At 36.0% G+C, this 18,747-nt stretch overlaps 1 protein-coding gene across 3 annotated transcripts in view; it reads right to left on the reverse strand.

Annotated features, from left to right (window-relative positions):
* Window positions 1-2,776: 2,776 nt before the first annotated feature.
* LOC107190189 (proton-coupled amino acid transporter 1) overlaps window positions 2,777-18,747 on the reverse strand; it is a 34,957-nt gene continuing 18,986 nt past the window's right edge. For 2 of the 3 annotated variants that reach the window (XM_015578950.1, XM_015578949.1), the window contains exons 3-10: window positions 14,290-14,406; window positions 9,113-9,263; window positions 8,606-8,733; window positions 8,174-8,258; window positions 7,038-7,310; window positions 6,344-6,522; window positions 5,098-5,270; window positions 2,777-4,702 (exon numbers count right to left, since the gene is read on the reverse strand). In XM_015578950.1, the coding sequence (XP_015434436.1) occupies window positions 4,461-4,702; window positions 5,098-5,270; window positions 6,344-6,522; window positions 7,038-7,310; window positions 8,174-8,258; window positions 8,606-8,733; window positions 9,113-9,263; window positions 14,290-14,406 (1,348 nt within the window). In that variant the 3' untranslated portion in view covers window positions 2,777-4,460. Of the gene's footprint in view, window positions 4,703-5,097; window positions 5,271-6,343; window positions 6,523-7,037; window positions 7,311-8,173; window positions 8,259-8,605; window positions 8,734-9,112; window positions 9,264-14,289; window positions 14,407-14,877; window positions 15,002-18,747 lie in introns of those variants that run through there. The other variant, XM_015578951.1, reaches the window with a different exon arrangement.

The raw sequence follows: 18,747 nt of genomic DNA on the forward strand, positions 1-18,747 counted from the left end.
TTACGTGTTCTTGTATTTAATGGGAATAATGGATTGCTTACTTCCGGTGTAACAGGAGGCCCATTTGCTCGTCGATTCGGACGATTTAGAACATTCATGAATATAGGAATGGTTATTTTCTTCTTAGGCGGTAGCATCTGTCGAATTTCCGCTTTCAAATGATCACGAAGATTCTATACAAGAACAACCACAGAAATTATTACTGTGTTATTTGTGAACTGTACATTTCCTGGAGACATTATAAATGAAACCTCTAGGCATGGAGTTGCTTCCAACAGGGGCAAAACAAGCTTCCGTTCCACGAATTCTTCTTCGAACTCTTGGCAACCTATCTGGTAGAAGAGATTCGGTGTTTCTGACCGGAGCAGATACAAAACCATAAAGTACGTTTCCTTTATTTTGAAATAATGAAAAAATTCGATGGACTCCTCGAAGAATAAATTGAATATTCTATACGTTAGGACGTATATAAACACTGGGAAAATAATTTCAAATGTGTTATTTTAAGTGATGATTTTAAAACAGTAGAGTTATTTAATTAAGTAATTTAAAACAATAGATCACTAATAATAATGTACTAATTATATTTCGATTTAACACTTTGACTGCCGTGTCATCTACATACGGCTGACACAATTGTTGGTTTCTAATGAATAATTAATATCTATGGCCTTCGTTTTCCAAAAATGAGCTACAGTTTAGAAATAAATTTTTAGTACTAACGAACACCATGTGTATATAATTTAGTAACGAAAGCATACGTTATCATTAAACCACGTACCCATGGTCTCGGTCAATCTGTCGTAATTGCGACGACGTCGTTTCAGTAATAAATCTTTACTTACTCCTTCCAAGAAATTTTTATAACGTATAATATTCATAAATAAATCAACAATAATGGCTTGAATCGAAGCCGGTAGGACCTTTAGAAACGAAAATGAAGTATGCATATTATTATTTGATTTGATGATCTTCAGTAATGGCGACTGTTAACCTTAAACTCCTCAGGATGACTACAGTAACTCTCAATCGTGTTATAAATTATCTGACACCGCTCTGTTGGCTCTTCACCAGCAAATAACATAATGCAAAACTGATCCGGGCCGTACAGGTTCTTGGTTGCTTTGTAAATGTCTAACATTTTTATCAATGGAATCAAAATATCGAGTTGAAAGACATTCGTTTTCTCCAGCTGAAATTAATAAATGATACAATTGTCATGAAATTTCTAATGTAAGGTGTAGCTGTACCTCTTCTCTTGTGCAATCCATCTCTAGTTATTCGAAAATGAAACTGTTAATTCCTGATGATGCATTGATTCATCCTATCACTTTATGCACGAAGAATATTCAAATCTGTTGTTGGACGTTTTGTTCAGGGCTTTGTCAAACTTCAGGGTGCTTCAGTCAGAATGTTATAACGCAATGAATAATTTTAATAGGTATTTATAATGTTTATTATTCTTTTACTAATAATTAGACTATGAACGTTTGTGCATTCATTAAATCTGGTACGTAACTCGCAAAACCTAGTAAAATATACACTTTAAGAAAATGTAACACTATGTATGCATTATTATGTGTGAAACTGTTCACTGTGACGAGCCTACGGACAGAAAAAATGTGTCCTACCACGAACATCAGCAGTCCAGATTTTTGGTCACCCAACCTCGCTCCATATTTTCGAGCTGATCGAAATAAGTATGTAAATAAAGTGGCACCTAAAATTCTAAATTTTCAAAGCTATAAAGTATTTAAACCAATTCTCTAATTTAATGTGCAGTGAAACTTTCATTATTCAAGACCGTTTTGTAAAATATCTCCTTCTGTCCTATTAGGTAATTTTGAATGTCAAAAATGAATTAGAAAACTTTTAATACAGAAAAGAAATCTTCCATAACATTGTATTTTCAACACTCAAAAAATACAATTTCTCAACATACAATTACTTTTGTTACTTTCGATATATCAGTCCATATTTAATTAATTTCATTTGAAACTATAAAAAATTATTTTTAATAGTACTCAGAATCAGTATTATCGATAACAATTTCTTTATGGTATCTACTAGATCGTAGAATGGTGGTTCTACAGTAATCAACATTATCAGGTGCACAGTTTCAAGTGCACCAATATCACGTTGAAACGCCTAAAAACAGACTTTTCTGCTTGAAGTCCTAACAACATCAATTTCCAAGCAATTTATTTGACAATTGTTGACCGATCGAACCAGCACTGAACAGATTGGTACATGAACAGACAATAACGTTTCGTCGCTAATGTTTATTGACTATCATCCATCAAGCTCGAAGAAACGAAAGAATAACTTCTTGAACATCTACGGTATAAAGTTTCCCTGAGAGAATTTGTACTCCAAGGCAGCGCAACATTTTGCGCTGTCGCCTTTTAACATCGACGAATCGCTTAAATAATTAATACTATATCGGTACAATGCGTCCACGGAAAGTCCTCGGAGTCCATCGTCGGTTCGAGAGCTGCACAATCGAGATGAATAACCCGTCCACTAATAAAACCAAACGTTCCGTAGGAAAGAACGTTAAATCAATTTTGTGGCACTGAAAAGCATTGTTTCGCACAAGAGTACTCTCTACTTCCGATCCCCATGAATTTTTTTCTATGGTTCACTCCTTCGTCGATATTTTCGACAAAATTCTGCACTATTCGTTTAATTATACCTTTTCATCACGATACGAACAGACTACACAATGACATAAATGAACGAAAAATGAAAACATACCCACTAACTTCCTCCCCCTGCGCATCTGAAAATAGGTATCGAAATTTCGTACACTGTTTGAACTTGAGTTTCTCTTGTTTTTTTTTCTTTCAAACATACTTTTTTTTTTCATCACGGTTCCTTTTCGGCACTATAATTATTTATAATCTATACACATAGAAAAAGTTTCGGTAATAAAGTAGGTACGTCGATCTATGACAATATACAAATCAAAAAACAATCACCAAAATCTCTCGTCGCCTCTCGTCCATTCTTTCCTTTTTTAATATAAATATCGGTTATACTGCGAGTGAAAGGAATAAATAAAAACGTACAATTACATCGATGTTACATCAATCATTTACAGTCACGTCTCTTTCGGGAGTATGATAAAATTTCACGATATTACGATAAATGATTTCTCATAACGATAACAATGCGCGAACGTGTGATGTGGTAACAATACTAATTAACAATTAAATCGTCGCCACAGGGTGACCAATTCGGCGTTGCCGTGTCAATATTCCCGTGAAATCCATTATCGTTTGTATTTTAAAAAGAAGGAACTGTAAAAGTTCCACTTAAAAAAATATATATTTGTCGAGTCGGTTCTAATTGGAGGATTGGCCACCCTGATGCGACCATGGTGCAGGTTCTCGTCCTCGCGGCTACAGCGTAAACGTTTGCGATCGATACACTCGAAGATTTCGATCGCGAGCCTCCGGAAGGCAGCTGAACATTCCGTGTCTCCGGTAAAACCGAAAACTTTTCGGCGAAAAGAGTCCATATCCCTTTTGTCTTTTATATCACACGATCGTCGAGTACAATAACAATTCACAACGATTTTAAAAAAAAAAAACTGGTCAACGTGTCATCCACCCCGGTTCCTTCTCTATTTCCTTTTCGTTCACTTCTGTTTTCGGCTCACTACAGCTACGTATCACGGTAATTACAGTCGGTTTTTACGTTTACACAGAATCTGTTTATACATCGAGTAGTCTCTACGGTATCTACGGTAGAATCTTACGGCTATCGTGTCGCCAACGGGACAAAGCCACAACTAACAATTGCGAACTCACTTTTAACTGTTCCATGATGTTCCGCAAACGTGACCACACCTGCTAAAATCGATCGCGATACTTTCAATTGTAATTCTTATATTTCTTTTTCTTTTCTCCTGAATACAAAAGACCGATTAAGAAATTTTCCCGCGGTCACGAAACTGGTTAGCATTTTCTTCTCGGTTTAAAATTGCACCGCATCGGAGGGTCAAGATTATTCGTGTCTAGTTTAACTGCAATCGAATTTCAGAGGTGAATACTCGATGATTTGTTACCCTGTTCGTCGAACTATAATAGTCTTCTAAGTATACTGTCACGCAGGTATAGGCAGATCACAGACGACGATTGTCCTCGAAATCCAGATTATTCGATAATACGTCCGAACGGTAAAGATTTTGAAAATACGACAAAAAATAAAACAGAACAGAGAAGATACTCAAAAACGGATGAGAGTGGCGCTAGTGTAAGAGAAAAAAAAAACGAAAAAACTTTGTATACGACTAATAAATTGAACTAGCGTTTGAATGTTTTTCAGGAAATTTGCACTTAACCAACAATCATTGTCTATGATGCTCGCGTAGATGCCACGATTTCGTTGATTCCGCGCGCGCGCGTGTGTACAGGTAAAAATTATTAACAACTTTATACAACGGCTAAATTAAATTACTTGCTAAACGCCTGAATAATGGACGTGAGGCTCTCGTACGTTCCGGTGACGAAACCTAACAGTCCGATCACCACTATCATGACATCCTTCGCGATCGTGAAGATCCCGAGGGACGCGTTCTGCCAGCAAACGACCATCTCGATGATTGGAGGAAAGATGAGCGCCAGCGCGGTGCTGCTCACTGCACCCACCAACGATATGAACAGACCCAGTTGAGGTATTGCCTCTGCTAGGATGACTGAAACGACACGATATTTATTAATATTTGTTCGAGAACATACTCAAATAGCACATGACGCCCAATGACGCTTTATAGACGGCTTAACCCCTTGCCATACGATTTTTTTGACGGCTGTACTTTTAAGCATTACTTTATCGTTAATAATTTCCTAGATACAAAAGGAATTTTATTCTTAGGCCAAGTATATTATTTACTCTAAATCTTAAATATTAATACTAATGAAACAGAATTTCACTTCGACTGAAAGAAAATTAATGGTATATACATGTTTATTAAATCCAGTTTGAAATCGTCATCATGTGTCTGACTCGATGTTATAAGTGGTTAAAGGCGCCTTAGAACTAAAACGGCCGTAAATTGTGAAAAATTGCAATGTAACATGACATACTCACATGTGAGAAAACATAACGCTGAACGGAAAACAGTCTCTGCTACAATTGGCCACTTGAAGGGGCCAAATTGGTTCACCATTTGTGGCCACATGATCGCGACAGGAACGTAAAATTGCAATGCATACGTGAATAATATACTCAACGAGATGGCAATTTTTATGCACTGAGGTAAACTGTAAAAGAAATGGAATTGCATTTATGTCAAGATACGTTTCAATATTTATATTACCATTTTCACGTTTACAGATAATCAAACAATAGGATTATTTGTTGACACGAAACCAAAAGTCTTTGTTTGTTAAGGTAACGCAACATGCAACGTTAGACGACTATGCAAAAAAAGTCACAAATAAAATCCGTGTTTATTAACCCTTTCAGGCCTGTGGACTCACATGTGGGCTTTCGACGAAACGTTCGCTACGGATTTGTAAATTTCTTAATTTGTAATACTTTAACTTTCATGTACTTTACCTATTTTAACATTAAATTTATGTCTAAAAAATCCAAAAATTACCATCACCCTGGTAATTTCTGAATATAGCATGGAAATGGTTTAATGTATGTAGTATCATAGAGATCAAAAGTGAAAGAGGTATTTAATGCAAAAATATCCAGTCCACAGTTGGCGCACCAATATTATTTAGACCTTAAAGGGTTAATGATTTCGAACGGATAAAAATTCAACAAAAATAAAAACTCTCGTCTAATGTAAGTAGCATCTGAATAGTACAGCACTTGTAAATAGAACTATGTATTATGGTAGAAACCTTGAATGCCCGACGACGATTTTTCCATCCACCCTTCGTATGCAACAGAAAATTATGTTACAAAGAGTTTCTCTTAACTACGCTTTGCGTTCTCGCTATTTTTCGCTATCGTTTTTGTTTGACAGAATTTTGATTATTCTTAACGCAGTAGGATTTATCACCTGGACGCATAATAATCTATTGTAGAGTCGGCAGAGCGATTTCGATTTAACATCAATTAAATAAACCATTGGTACTTTAATCCTTATACTACAAAACATTGTGCTAATCACTTGCCTCATCTTTCTGGCATTGAGAATTTTGCAGAAATCGATTAATAGCAACGAATTGCGTATACGTTTTTTATTGAAATGATTTTAAAACATGTCTAGCGAGTGATTAACATGTACAATCGAATATTGATATGTAAGATTTTATTAAGCGAGTAATAAATAAGATATATGGTGAGATAGAAGTGATAAGAATAAATTTATACTTACACTTCTTTTGTTTCGAGATTTAATGTGACCGATCCAGCCACTGCGTCGCCGTATTTTAAATACGATATGAAACCCATTGCGACGAACATGGTGCCCACAATGACCATACCGACATTTAAGACACCGAGTGGCTTATTGAAATTATTCGGCTTCTTCATTTCATTCTTCAGGGGTAAAACCTAAAACAGAGCAGCAGCGTTTGTTCGATTATTCATAAATACACTGCGAAAGCTTATGCAAATATAGATTTTTATGAAGTAAAAAATAGAAAATGAAGTTAAATAGAATCATTTTGATCTCATTAAAGATTCTGTCAAATTCTACATAGTATGAAAACTTCATTACAATCTATTGAACTTTTCAATGCAGTGACTTTCAAACAATCGTGTATAAGATAAAACACAAAGTCTATTCTGAAACTTCACATTACTTGTGTTTAATGAACGAATGTTCGGACATTTTGAACGTTTCAAACGACTGGACGCAGTTCAAATAGTTTGGACTTATACGAACACTTGACGAAATGTCCAAACAGTTTGATTGTCCACCACTAATCAGAGTGATAAACCGTTACTGATTTATTTCCTAATTAGCGTCGGAAAGTTCAGAGGTGCGTCTAGTTGGAGGAAGGAATCGCTTGTCGCCAAATTTATACATGTTACATAAACACGGCCGAGCACGTGTTGATGCTTACCAAAGTGATACCCTCGAAAGAATATATCACAGTGCCAAAGAACAGTGGCAGATCGTGCCAACTGGCCACGTAATCCCTCTCGCGGATCGGTGGCAGATCGTGGCACATTATATACATGGTGGCGATGTAGCCCGCGATAACTAGAAAATTCGCCAGCGAAGAAACGGGCACCAGGTACTTCAGATTCCTTATCCATGTGCTGAGCATTATGGGAATCAGGATCACAGCCATGTGCTGATGGACGTCCATCTCGATCCCGTGCACGTCCAATACCTGCAATCATCGCATTTCGTTCGAGTATTCGAATGTATATTCACAGTCCATTTTATATACAGGGTGTTAATAAAAATAAGTCGAAAATATGGAATAACATTTTTTTATTTGGGGCTTCATTTTCGAGGAAATCGAGTGTGAAGATTCATCTATGCTGGCAATAAGTAGAAACGGAATGTAATGAACAGACGCAGCAGCCGAGATTCAGTTTTTCACGTAGAATCACTCCCCTGCTCGCTTGTACTACTCGTTACGGGACACCCTGTATATGCCAAACTAACACAAAATTCAAGAATAATTGAGGAAAATGGAAGAACATAGAAAGAAATAAAAGGAAATTGACGAAAATGGTAAAAAATTAAACGGATGAAACCAACTCGTGAAACAGTTGAAGAACGCGCCTATCAAGTAGAATAACGTACATACTTCACGCGTATTTCGCCGATATCTTCAACAATTGATATTTCGGAAAGGAAGCATCGAACGCAATTCCATCATTCCTGATTTTCGTCTTAGTTTCACATGTAAAATCCATTCTGCGAAAGTGTCTCACATTTTTATTGACACCCTGTATAGTCGTTTAGGTCGTCAGAAGGGTTGACCACCCAACACCATCGTGGACAGCCAACAACGGGTCAGTTGTGAAGGTCATTTTAACGGTTTTTTCAAGGTCATCGTATTTTTTTGCATATTAACTTGTATTTTTTATAACGCGATGTGGTAGTCGGCGTCAAGATGAGTTCGACGACCTACATACCATGACGTTGAAGTGACCTTAAGGGCGAAGAAATCAGCTTACTTAAAATAAAGATGACCGTAAGTAAGAAATATGTAGGTATAGAGAAATCAATTCTAACACTCACCTGCTTCATATTGGTAGCGATGAAAACGAAATAAACGCAGCAAAATCCGAGTTGCGTGATACATAAAAATACATTAACCACTTTTCTGGAACAAATGGATGAACGACAATGTAAATAATGAGAAAACCATCGTTGTAAAACGAGAGGGACAATTCTAAAAATGGAATTGGAAAGAGAATCCTGAATCACACTATATAATATTAAACTCAAATGGTCCACGTGATACTCGAAATCAATGAAGAGGAAATCAAAAAGTTTCTGCTGAAGTATAACAAAATTAATTTCGTTCGTGCCGGTAATCGGTTTCGCGATTCGCAATTTCCTTCAACTTATGCATCGTCTAAAACGATAACATCAAACGGATTTCGGTATTACGCCAAACAAACAGTCGATGGTGTCTCTGCTTCATCTTCCCCTGACACACATACGAACCTCATGAACACGGAGTATTTTCGGAGTGCAAGAGGGCCGGTGGCGAAGCACATTTCCACGGTACCGGCGAATCCAGACGTGGCGACCGGATCGTTCACTCGTCGCGTCACCTCTTCGTTGCATCTCACCTGTGACAATAGACCAGAATTTGTTATTCCATTGGCGTGTCTATGGGAAATTGAACTCATAATATATTTTTCAGGATAAAATTTCAGAAGAAATTCAATGGTAATAATTGCAAAAGGGTAAAATAATTTTTATCGTCATGGAAGGAAACCGTTTGCTAGCCAGATAGAATGCTGCACACGAAACAATGTTACACTGCTACAAATTCGCACTAGTGCGGTGTTTGAGGGTTAAGGCATTTGTCTTTTTTTCTTTTCTTTTTTTGGTGGGCCCAATAGGATCACCCACATTGGCGAACGATTAATTCTTTCAGGCAGTGTACATAAGATGTCTGGTTCGTTTTAAAATGCTCGTTACAAGAGAAAAGTACATTTTACTTACGAGAATATGCTGCGCATGAACACAAATGATGCCCAAGAAGATTGTTAGCGGCGGGGCCAACAGTAGTCCGGCGTGCTTGAAGCCATCCCCCAACGCAAATATACCCGAGCCAACGTTACCTTTGAACAGGTGCATCATTGTTTCTAAATACCTGTAATAATTTATCGGTCATGAGTAGCGGTCTACATTACAGAAATAATACGGCATGTTTCAGTAGAATGTATGAAGCGTTCAAACGCATTCTTGTCTCTTGGAGTGATTTATAGACTAATTAATCAATGAAAATATTCATATATTCCCATTATTATTTATCACTACAAATATGCCATATTTTAATATGATTATCAATGCGTGCTCTGTGTGTGTTAACACTAGAACTATCACCGATAAACGCATATCTATTTCGATCGATCGATAAACATGACACTTTTGGAAATTCACAAATTTATTTTACGTTTCCAGTTTAATAATACATCTTTTCAACTGAAAAACAATATCTATTCATTTAACTTTTCAAACATTACTTTTTAAAACATCATTTATTCCAATAATTTCCATTTATATATATCACAATAAGAACCTAACATTTTTTGGTTCTCGGTTCGATGACTTCATTAGACACAGGACGTGCAATTTTTCCCATTTTCGTTTTCAACAAGGAGTTATTCTAGACGCCCGGGGAGCCGGTCAGCGTCACAATTCAGCATCACAAAGGCCGGGCGGAGAGTTGACAGCAAATTTTCCAAGCATTCCCCTGTCCCGTCGCGCGAGCTAATTTAAAATCGGCGGCGAATGAACTGGCCCGGCCGAGTTTGAAAACGTTCTGCCGACCGCGTCCAACGCAATTTTCCGACCTGACCGTATAAACACGTGTCCGGCAAATCCGTGGGAGACTGTTAACCATTCTTCGCATAAGAGGAATGAACGGAAATAGAAAATTCGGGACGGAAATAAAGTGGACAAATTCCTTTTGAAACATGCGACTCGTCGACCTATAAATATTTTGCAGTTTTTTCGCCGTGGTGGCCCGTTCCGGTTTGCACAGTGTGGCAAACGTGTCGCGAAGAAGTATTAGGGTTGGTGCACATGAAATGTCGTTTTTCCGGAATTCGAATTTACTGGGCCAATAACGTCCATTTATTTTGTCATATCTTCTACCATTGGAAACCATATTGAAGAAGATGAAATACACTGTAATACACGTGTTTTGACTACCGACAAGATACCCTAGTAGCATTTATGGTTGGCCAACGATATCCAACAGTTGGGAGTTAGTCGGGATATAATTAGTGTTTCAGTAAAAATTTGGACAGTCGGAAGTTTAATTAAAGTACTGGTGTAATTTTAAAATATCAATAGGAAAGAAATGAAAGTTGTTTTGTGGTCAGAGCTCGGATGTGAATCAACGTTTCAATGATTCCCGTAATTACGCAATCGATTAAAATCCTATTAATATTCGACGTCATGGACGATCCGCTAAATGAAAAGTTAAATGTGGATATTACGCGAACCAATGAGACCTTATGCCAAAATATTTATTTCGAGATTCGTCTTAGGCTTTTGCGGTTCTAAGGAGAGGCTAGGTTCCGATGTCGCTCGTTAATCATGTTCGTTGACTACCTCACTGTCCAGGGAAATGAATACATAAAACGTTTAGTCGAGACTTTCCACTGTATTTAAAAATAAATTGATTTATGAATGGTATACACTTTGAGTTTTTAATTCACAGCAAGGAAAGTATTCTGAAAATAAAATAATCAATGGTTCCTTTAACTTTACTCGAGACTCAGTCGTTAACTTTGGCGCTAAAACGAAGACTAAAATTTTTGATAAAATGTTTACACGAAATGTCCATTTTTTGACCTCGTCTACTTCGACAGGTGATACCAACTAATAGGTTAAGTACTGCATAATGTTTTTATGAAGTGCTGCGTGATGGAGCAGTTTCTTCCAGCTATACTGAAAAATGATATATTTCCGACTTGTCACACTTTTCTTGCGGCGGTGCGATATGTACTCTCGCAAGAAATTTTTTACACACAATTGCCATAAAGAACCAAACGCCTCTCGTTAACGAATTCATTATTTGTATAGGTTCGACATGATTACTATGTTTATGTAATCATAGAATCCTGTAGTTTAATTAACAGAAACTGGTGTCAGAAAAATTCGTTTACTCTATTAAAGGTTCTGTTGAGTTCCAAATTAAATAAAAATCCTATGAAATTTCAGTAAACTTTTTGTCATGCAAAGTTTTAGCAATGAAAGCTCCCAAAAATGATGGATTTCAAATTTTTCATTTTTCAATTACTGAACTCATCAAGGTGTTTTCGTATATTATGTGAAATTCTTTCGTTACCCGTCGTACGTAAACTCGTTGGCAAGTTGATAGCATTTAAAAAGAGCCGTCACAATGCAAGAACACTTTCAGCAGAATTAGCATATATTATTGTGCACGGCATTTACATTCCAGCGAATTGTTTCATATTGTGATTTTGATTAATGTTGCGCGTGCTCGGAAATTAAGGAAATTACTTGCGCGCGTGACTGTCGTGCATAATACAGCGAAAAAGGTTGTCAGACGAAGCGCGTTCGAGCGTGCCAACAATAACGGTGTTATTAAAAAATTGGACAATTTCGTCCTCCCCGTAATTTAAAACCACCAGACAAAACGAGGAAGGGGTTAAACATATTCGTGTCGTTAAAAGTGATTCCATGCACTATGTGTGGTAAATTGAACGTGAAAGTGGACATGCAACGACTTCTTTCACGGTACTGCTTCAATAATAGCTAGCTATTTCTAGAAGAATGAGAAAGAAAAATTGTTTAACACGTTCAATTTCCAAACTAACACACATGAGAAATCCATGAAGTGAGGGCAATTCTTTTAACGATACAGCTACTTGTAAACCAAGATTTGTTTTAACCTTATCGAATTTTATTGGTTTTTTGTTTGATTGGGTATATTGCCATAAAAATTAATTTTTAATTTAAAAAATTATGCCACTTATGTATGGGTGACTTGGTGGTAAAAAAAACTGTTAAGGATTTTAGCAGATTTCAGATGAAACACTGAATCTAAGTGCAAGAAATTCACAGCTTAATTATTACTATTATTAATAATATTAAAATAATATGAAATACAACTCCTACTTGACAATAGAAAAATATTATTACTGATAACGTTAGACAGTAAAAATATTCTTATTATTAACGTTGCATGATAAAAGTATTATTATTAAAAATTGTTGTATAAGTAAATAATACGCATTTCATGGTTACAAATCTAAAATTTCTAATAGGTAATGTAAATGAAAAATTTATTAATGAAATACTTCTGACTTCATCTTATGAGACTTAAGTACTTCTTATTTTCAAAAAGTAGCCACCCCATATTCACTAACTTCGTGAAAATAAAATCATGCACAAGAGCAAGGGTTAGCATACTCTAATGAAGTAACAACAGGCAATCAAAGTCGTTGAATTAAGCATCACGGTGAGTACAGTACACTGTGTCTCTGTTATCAACCTTACCGTATATTTAGAAACCAACCCTGAGTCAACGCGTACAATGAATCATTGTTTTAAATTCTTAAACTTCAAGTTATAGTAGACCCTCGAATTACACGAGGGATACGTTCGACGTTATACGAGTCATATGTGATAATCTTCGAATATCATGTGTCCTAACCAAATTTATTTCATTAAACATCTTACAATAAAAATAAATTTTTAAACCGCTCGAAAGGATTATGTCACTCTTGTGTTAATAAAATGCTGGACAAAGTGGTAAATCTCGTTTAGTAAGCGGAATTCGAGGTTAAGATCATTTAACACGCGATACCTCAAGGTCCCGAGTACTGTACTCTAATTACTCGCGACAATTACGCCGAGAAAAATGACGGACCTAGATGTAGCAGGCGTGATACAACAAACGCACCGACAACAACTTCATAGAACAGATTACTTCGTAGAGATTATCCGGTTGTTATAAAGTGGAGATGGAAGGAAAAAAGAGTTCGAACCACAGAATGGGTCGAAATTGCTGGGATCTTCCATGGAAAATAATACACGTACGAGTGTTGCGGAAAACTACGATTATCCTGATTGATCACAGCGTCACGATACGTTAAATTACTTCCTCTCTTTTAGTATAATATGTCATCGTCAGAAATGTAGGTAAAAAATAATGGAAGTGGAATAAGTTTGTTTTGACAGAATTTTTATTGGAACGTCATTGCACTGGCTCTGATGTGGAAGTTTACAATTAAAACCAAACAAACTTTCTGTTGACGATGAATTTAATGGTGAGAAGTAAGCGAGCTCTTTGATGTTGATAGATTTCATCGTTCGAAGTGAGTAACCTGTTTGGTGTCGATGTTATATTATTTCTACCTTCGTTTATTCATTCTAAATTATTCAATCCCTGAATTTATTTGAATATTTCATACTGAGTAAAAGGAATATTCATGTACATCAACATCTCAGAAATAAATGTTCAGGAAATGCATAAAATTTTCTTACTACCTTCTCTCCGGTAAAATTGACTTCCTGTTAAAATCGTATTTTCGCTAGATCATAACAGGTACGTGTATACCGAGAAATATGAATCATCGAATTCTTCGGTAATGACTTTCCATAAAACGAAAGCGGTTTCCGCCAACGGCCAGAATGTGGCATATAAAACACGGTCATTCGTTATCATTAGATTCGACGTCTCACTATTTTTTTTTATCTGTCAAACACTGTCAAGGGTACAGTTAGTCCCAATTCGACGGGACATCCTGTATACGCGTGAAGATTTCCGAGGATTGACCGATTCACGAGAAGAGTAAGATTTTTCCCTGGCGACTTTAGGTTTACGAAAAGTTACAAAAATGATTCACAAATACTGAAATAATAATCCTGCTTTTATAAAATCGTGACTTTCCTAAGATTATTTGTCATTGCCCGTATTTATTGGAGCATGTACACTATGGTAAGACAAAATTATACCTGCTCGAGTTAATTCGAGTGTACACATTTCTGCATGTATCGTCCGCTCGAGTTAACTCGAGCGTGCGCGTTAAGGGGTTAAAGTCTGAGAGATCGTTCGACAAACAGGCCAAACGCTGGAATCGCATGGAAAGAAACGAAGAGACAAACGGACGAGAATGTTTTACGGTTGTTCAACTTACGAGGTCGGATGACTCACGGAAATCTCATGCTCGCTGTTTCCGTTTTCCATTTCGCCGCCCTTCTCGATCGCCAAAATGGGATCCTTCGACTGGAACGCTCCGTACGTGCTGCCATTTCTGGGAAATAAATCATTTGTTTCAATATCGTTATACGTTGTACAATAAGTAGTAGTCTATGGATTTTTATAATAATGATGATGACGATGATGATAATATAAATAATAATAAAAATAATTAAAACAGTCTCTTTATTATCGGCTATGAACTATTTAGGTGTTAATCTTATACATATACATATTTATGTACGCTAATGGGACTTATCTCATTTATTCAATAAACAATAATAAAATAAAATAATATTGTTTCGTTTAAAAATTATTTAAAAACAAATGCTTCTTTTATGGCACCTTGTATGTGACAAATAAATAAATTTATTACAAAGTTAAGCCTTTCTAAAAAAAATGAATCTTTTACAATCTTAACCTTATAGCAACAGTTTAAATAATAATTGCGTGCATATACTTAGAACAGTTAGAGCATGCATATAATAAAAATTCACCAAAGGAGACGTCCCACTATCGTAATTACCTATGACGTAATGGAGCACTAATGACATTTCTACTTATTGAATGCCACCATGTTACGGATACTCGAAACTGGTTGCAGCAAGTGCAACTAGATTGCGAACCTGTCGACTCTGTTCCTGTATAAAGTTACGTCTGACTTTTCCCATGAACGTTAAACCAGTTGCTCGGCAGGATTTACGATCCCCACTGCTTCAACGTCCTATCGTAGACACCTTGGCGTTAGTAAGTGTGTTTGGCGAGTACCTACTCTGACGTAAATATTTACACTTTCACCATTGTAAAAACTGATACAACGGCCAATGTCGGAATTCTTCTCGAGTAACAGTAATAACGCTATTGTAGTTAGTTTGGTAATTAGACCGTGGAATAAAATAGCGAAAATACAAATCTGTAGATGCACCGATCCTTTCGCAAGAGACTTTCATTTTTAATATACTGGGTGGCCCGATAAAACGTTAACAATGTTATGCTAACGTTATAAATGTTTATGCATTTATAGCACCTCCTAACTTCCGAAACACATTAAAGTAATTCTTGGTAGAATGTGTATCATGGTCAGTGCACAAGTTCGAAAGAATGGATCGAAGTAGTGAAAGTAACTTGACAGTCTAATTCCCCGACCTTTATTACAAGAATCCTGTATCCTGTATGCACGATCCGACATTAACACCTCAAGGTGAACCGCCATTTGGACACACGTCGAGAACGCCTTTTTAAATCGAACAAATAATTCGGTCGCTTCCCCTGTTGGACAAGAAACGAGCACTGAATTTATCACGCGTTATTTATAATTCTTTGACCATCGCAGCTGATTTTCATTTTCGAAGCCCACGCGACCACAAGGAAACGGCCGTGTTCGACGAACTAATCACTATAATTAAACGAATTTCATCATTTCCATATCAACGTTGCCGCAACTACGTACTTACGTACGTCAGTAAATAATTACAGGACACAGTATTTAGTCATTATCAGGTCGTTGTATGTGAAATGTTGTCTTGCTTGGTGGCACTTCATAAGTCATTAAACTTCATAGAATTTTATTAGTTAAACTATGATTATTTACGTTCCACTATAAATGTCAAAATCATAAATAAAGTATTATGGAGTTTATATGTGAGCGTTCGTTATTAACTCTGTAGCGTCGAGGAAAAGTAAACGTTATTTTAAATGTCAGTTTCCTCTTCTAACAAGAAAAATCTCCTTACAATGTAAAGCCAAATCGACTGGTGAGTAAGCGGTTTCACACATTGCACGCTAGGAATAGCCGAATGATTAATGAACAATTAATGACGCATGCAAATTATTTAGCGAGGAAAAGTGTGTAACCTTCGAATTTAGAAAAAAGTATCCATGTATTTATTAATTTTTCATTATAGCCTCGGATTAAAAAGTTGTAAAAGACGACCATTACTATTTTCTTCGCGATTCCGACAAATTGCAAAAAAATCATACGATTTCCATTTGACGTAACTTTAAAACTCTTCTAACACTTCAAACGCGTTTCTCTCGAAACAGCATTTTTCAAAACTTCATATTTGACACACGTATTCTAAATAACATTCTTAATTGGCTCACGGAGGCTTTTATAAATAAATCGAACCATTATTGAAGAATAAAGAGAATATTTTTTGTCATGGTAATCAGCACATTTTTCTTCAAACTGTTACCATTACCACAATTCTCGTTTTTTTTTTTTTCAAAAACCTCCTCGGTAGTCCGCATAATTACCACTGATTTCCACGCTATTGGTGTATCGTGGCACCAGCTTTTTTTAAGCCTGCATCAAAAGGATCTTCCACCAGTAACTTCTGCTAATTTGTCATTCCAGTCATCAGCCCGTCAACATTACGAAATGCTGATACATGTTATGAAACCTTACAGAAACTGAGACGCGTACATTCAGAGCAGAAGACGTGGAATGCAGTCACCTGGGATTGTGTTTTTTCACGATAACGCGCGACCTCACACGGCACGTTCGTCTATTCAGCTTCTAAACCCTTTAACTCCCAGTGTTGCACTGGTGCAACGTTCATTTTAATCATATCTTTTTCGATGAATCGATAAATATGGCAAACTTTTGAAAATTTACAAATTTATAAATTAAAAAAAGTTACAAAAGATCTCAGAAAATGCATTGTTATAATATTTTAATCATTGTTGTAAGAGTGTATTGGCAAGAGCTGATCGGACCTTCTGAATGTACCTCGTACATACAGAGTGTAACAAAAATTTTGGAAACCCGGAAATGGGAATCCCATGAGGTGATTTGAAACAAGTTTTTCCTTAGCAAAAATGTTATCCGTGGCTTGTGGTATACATGGTGATGTTAATCACACAAACAGGAAAAGTTTCGCAATACAAATTCCTCCAGTCAACAATACACGTTATCAAGGTAAATCCTGAAGGAACAAAAAACAATTACAAATACAATTTCCGTGCATCTGGAAGTGTTTGTAAATCTTCGTAGATCGTAGATAATCTCGATTGCATAACGCGTGAGTTGCACATGGGAAAACATCGACTCGCCTCGTTGCGACTGTGTTTCCATTGAATTGTCAGTATCGAGAGATGAATTAATAGGCGAAAACCGAAACGAATGCCGTGCTGGTTTCATGTCTCGACGTTAGATCGAAGAAATATCGTCGGGTGCCAAGGGGCTACGTCACACATTTTGGCTGCCGCTCTTACCATTGAAAGAGGAACACGTATATAAACATTCGCGTTTCGCAATTTGTCCGTTTAATGCCACCAGTCTTATTCCTCTTGGTATTTCGGGCATCGATGATCTGGATAAAACACAATCTTTCTGAAGATCAAGCCTTTTTTTGTACGTTCCAATTTAAACAGTGAGAACGATTCCTTTTACACTCGAATAAAACATATTACGGATTACATCGATCGAACTAACAATTCGTATTTCTGAAGTGGTCTCTACTATCTATTAACGAATTTAAGCAAAAATGAATCATCAATTAGTAAGAAAATTGTTGAAAACGTTATTAATTTTCGATATATTTTTTTAACAAAGGGGTATTTGGAAGAACTATGTATGTAGTTATTTTTATTATTAAAGAACACCCAATTTTTCTGAACAAACATTTTTTCTAAGTCGTGAGGTATTCAGGAAAATATATGTATTTCACCCCGCCCTAATTTGAATATTTTTCAATATATTACCTTTATGCCAAATTTCGTTAAAACCAGTGTGTTACACTTAACTGATTTATTTATTTATAGAATTTAATTTAATTAAAAAAAAAGAAAACAATTATTTTATAGAAGCCTAGCAGGCTATATAATGTGCAATTTTCAAAGTATTTATCTGTCATTAACCTAAATAGAAGTGCTACAAGGTGCAGAGAATACTATTTAAAGATGAATAACAGGATGAGACTAATGAAGAGACTGGTGCACGTGCATATTATGATAATAGTTGTCTGATTAGTGGAACTGTCGTTGCACAAACTGCAATTAGATAACATTGTAACATAATGAATTATTGACTCATCCAGGTGACAGTATATAATTAAGATGTAATGTTATTGTGAATTAAACACATATGAAGAAGTTACGTCAATACAATGGCGTTGTACACTTAGAAATGTACTCTTTTCAAATGATAAAGATTATTAATGCAATATAGTGAAGAAAACTAATCACTAAAATTTTTATTCAATGTATTTATAGCTCATTATTGTTTATACCTCAATATACACAAGTATTTAAAGAAGTTTGACGAAGTCTCCATTTTATTTGGGACCTAATAGAATCCCAAATAGAATAAAAAGAAAAGATTTGATGCCAGTTGTTGTAAAATGGACGCGAAAGGTCTATATTTGCATAAGCATGCAGTCACGCTAAAAATTAG

Source organism: Dufourea novaeangliae, unplaced genomic scaffold (assembly GCF_001272555.1).
Source record: "Dufourea novaeangliae isolate 0120121106 unplaced genomic scaffold, ASM127255v1 scaffold168, whole genome shotgun sequence".
In the NCBI taxonomy this organism is placed as follows: Eukaryota; Metazoa; Arthropoda; class Insecta; order Hymenoptera; family Halictidae; genus Dufourea; species Dufourea novaeangliae.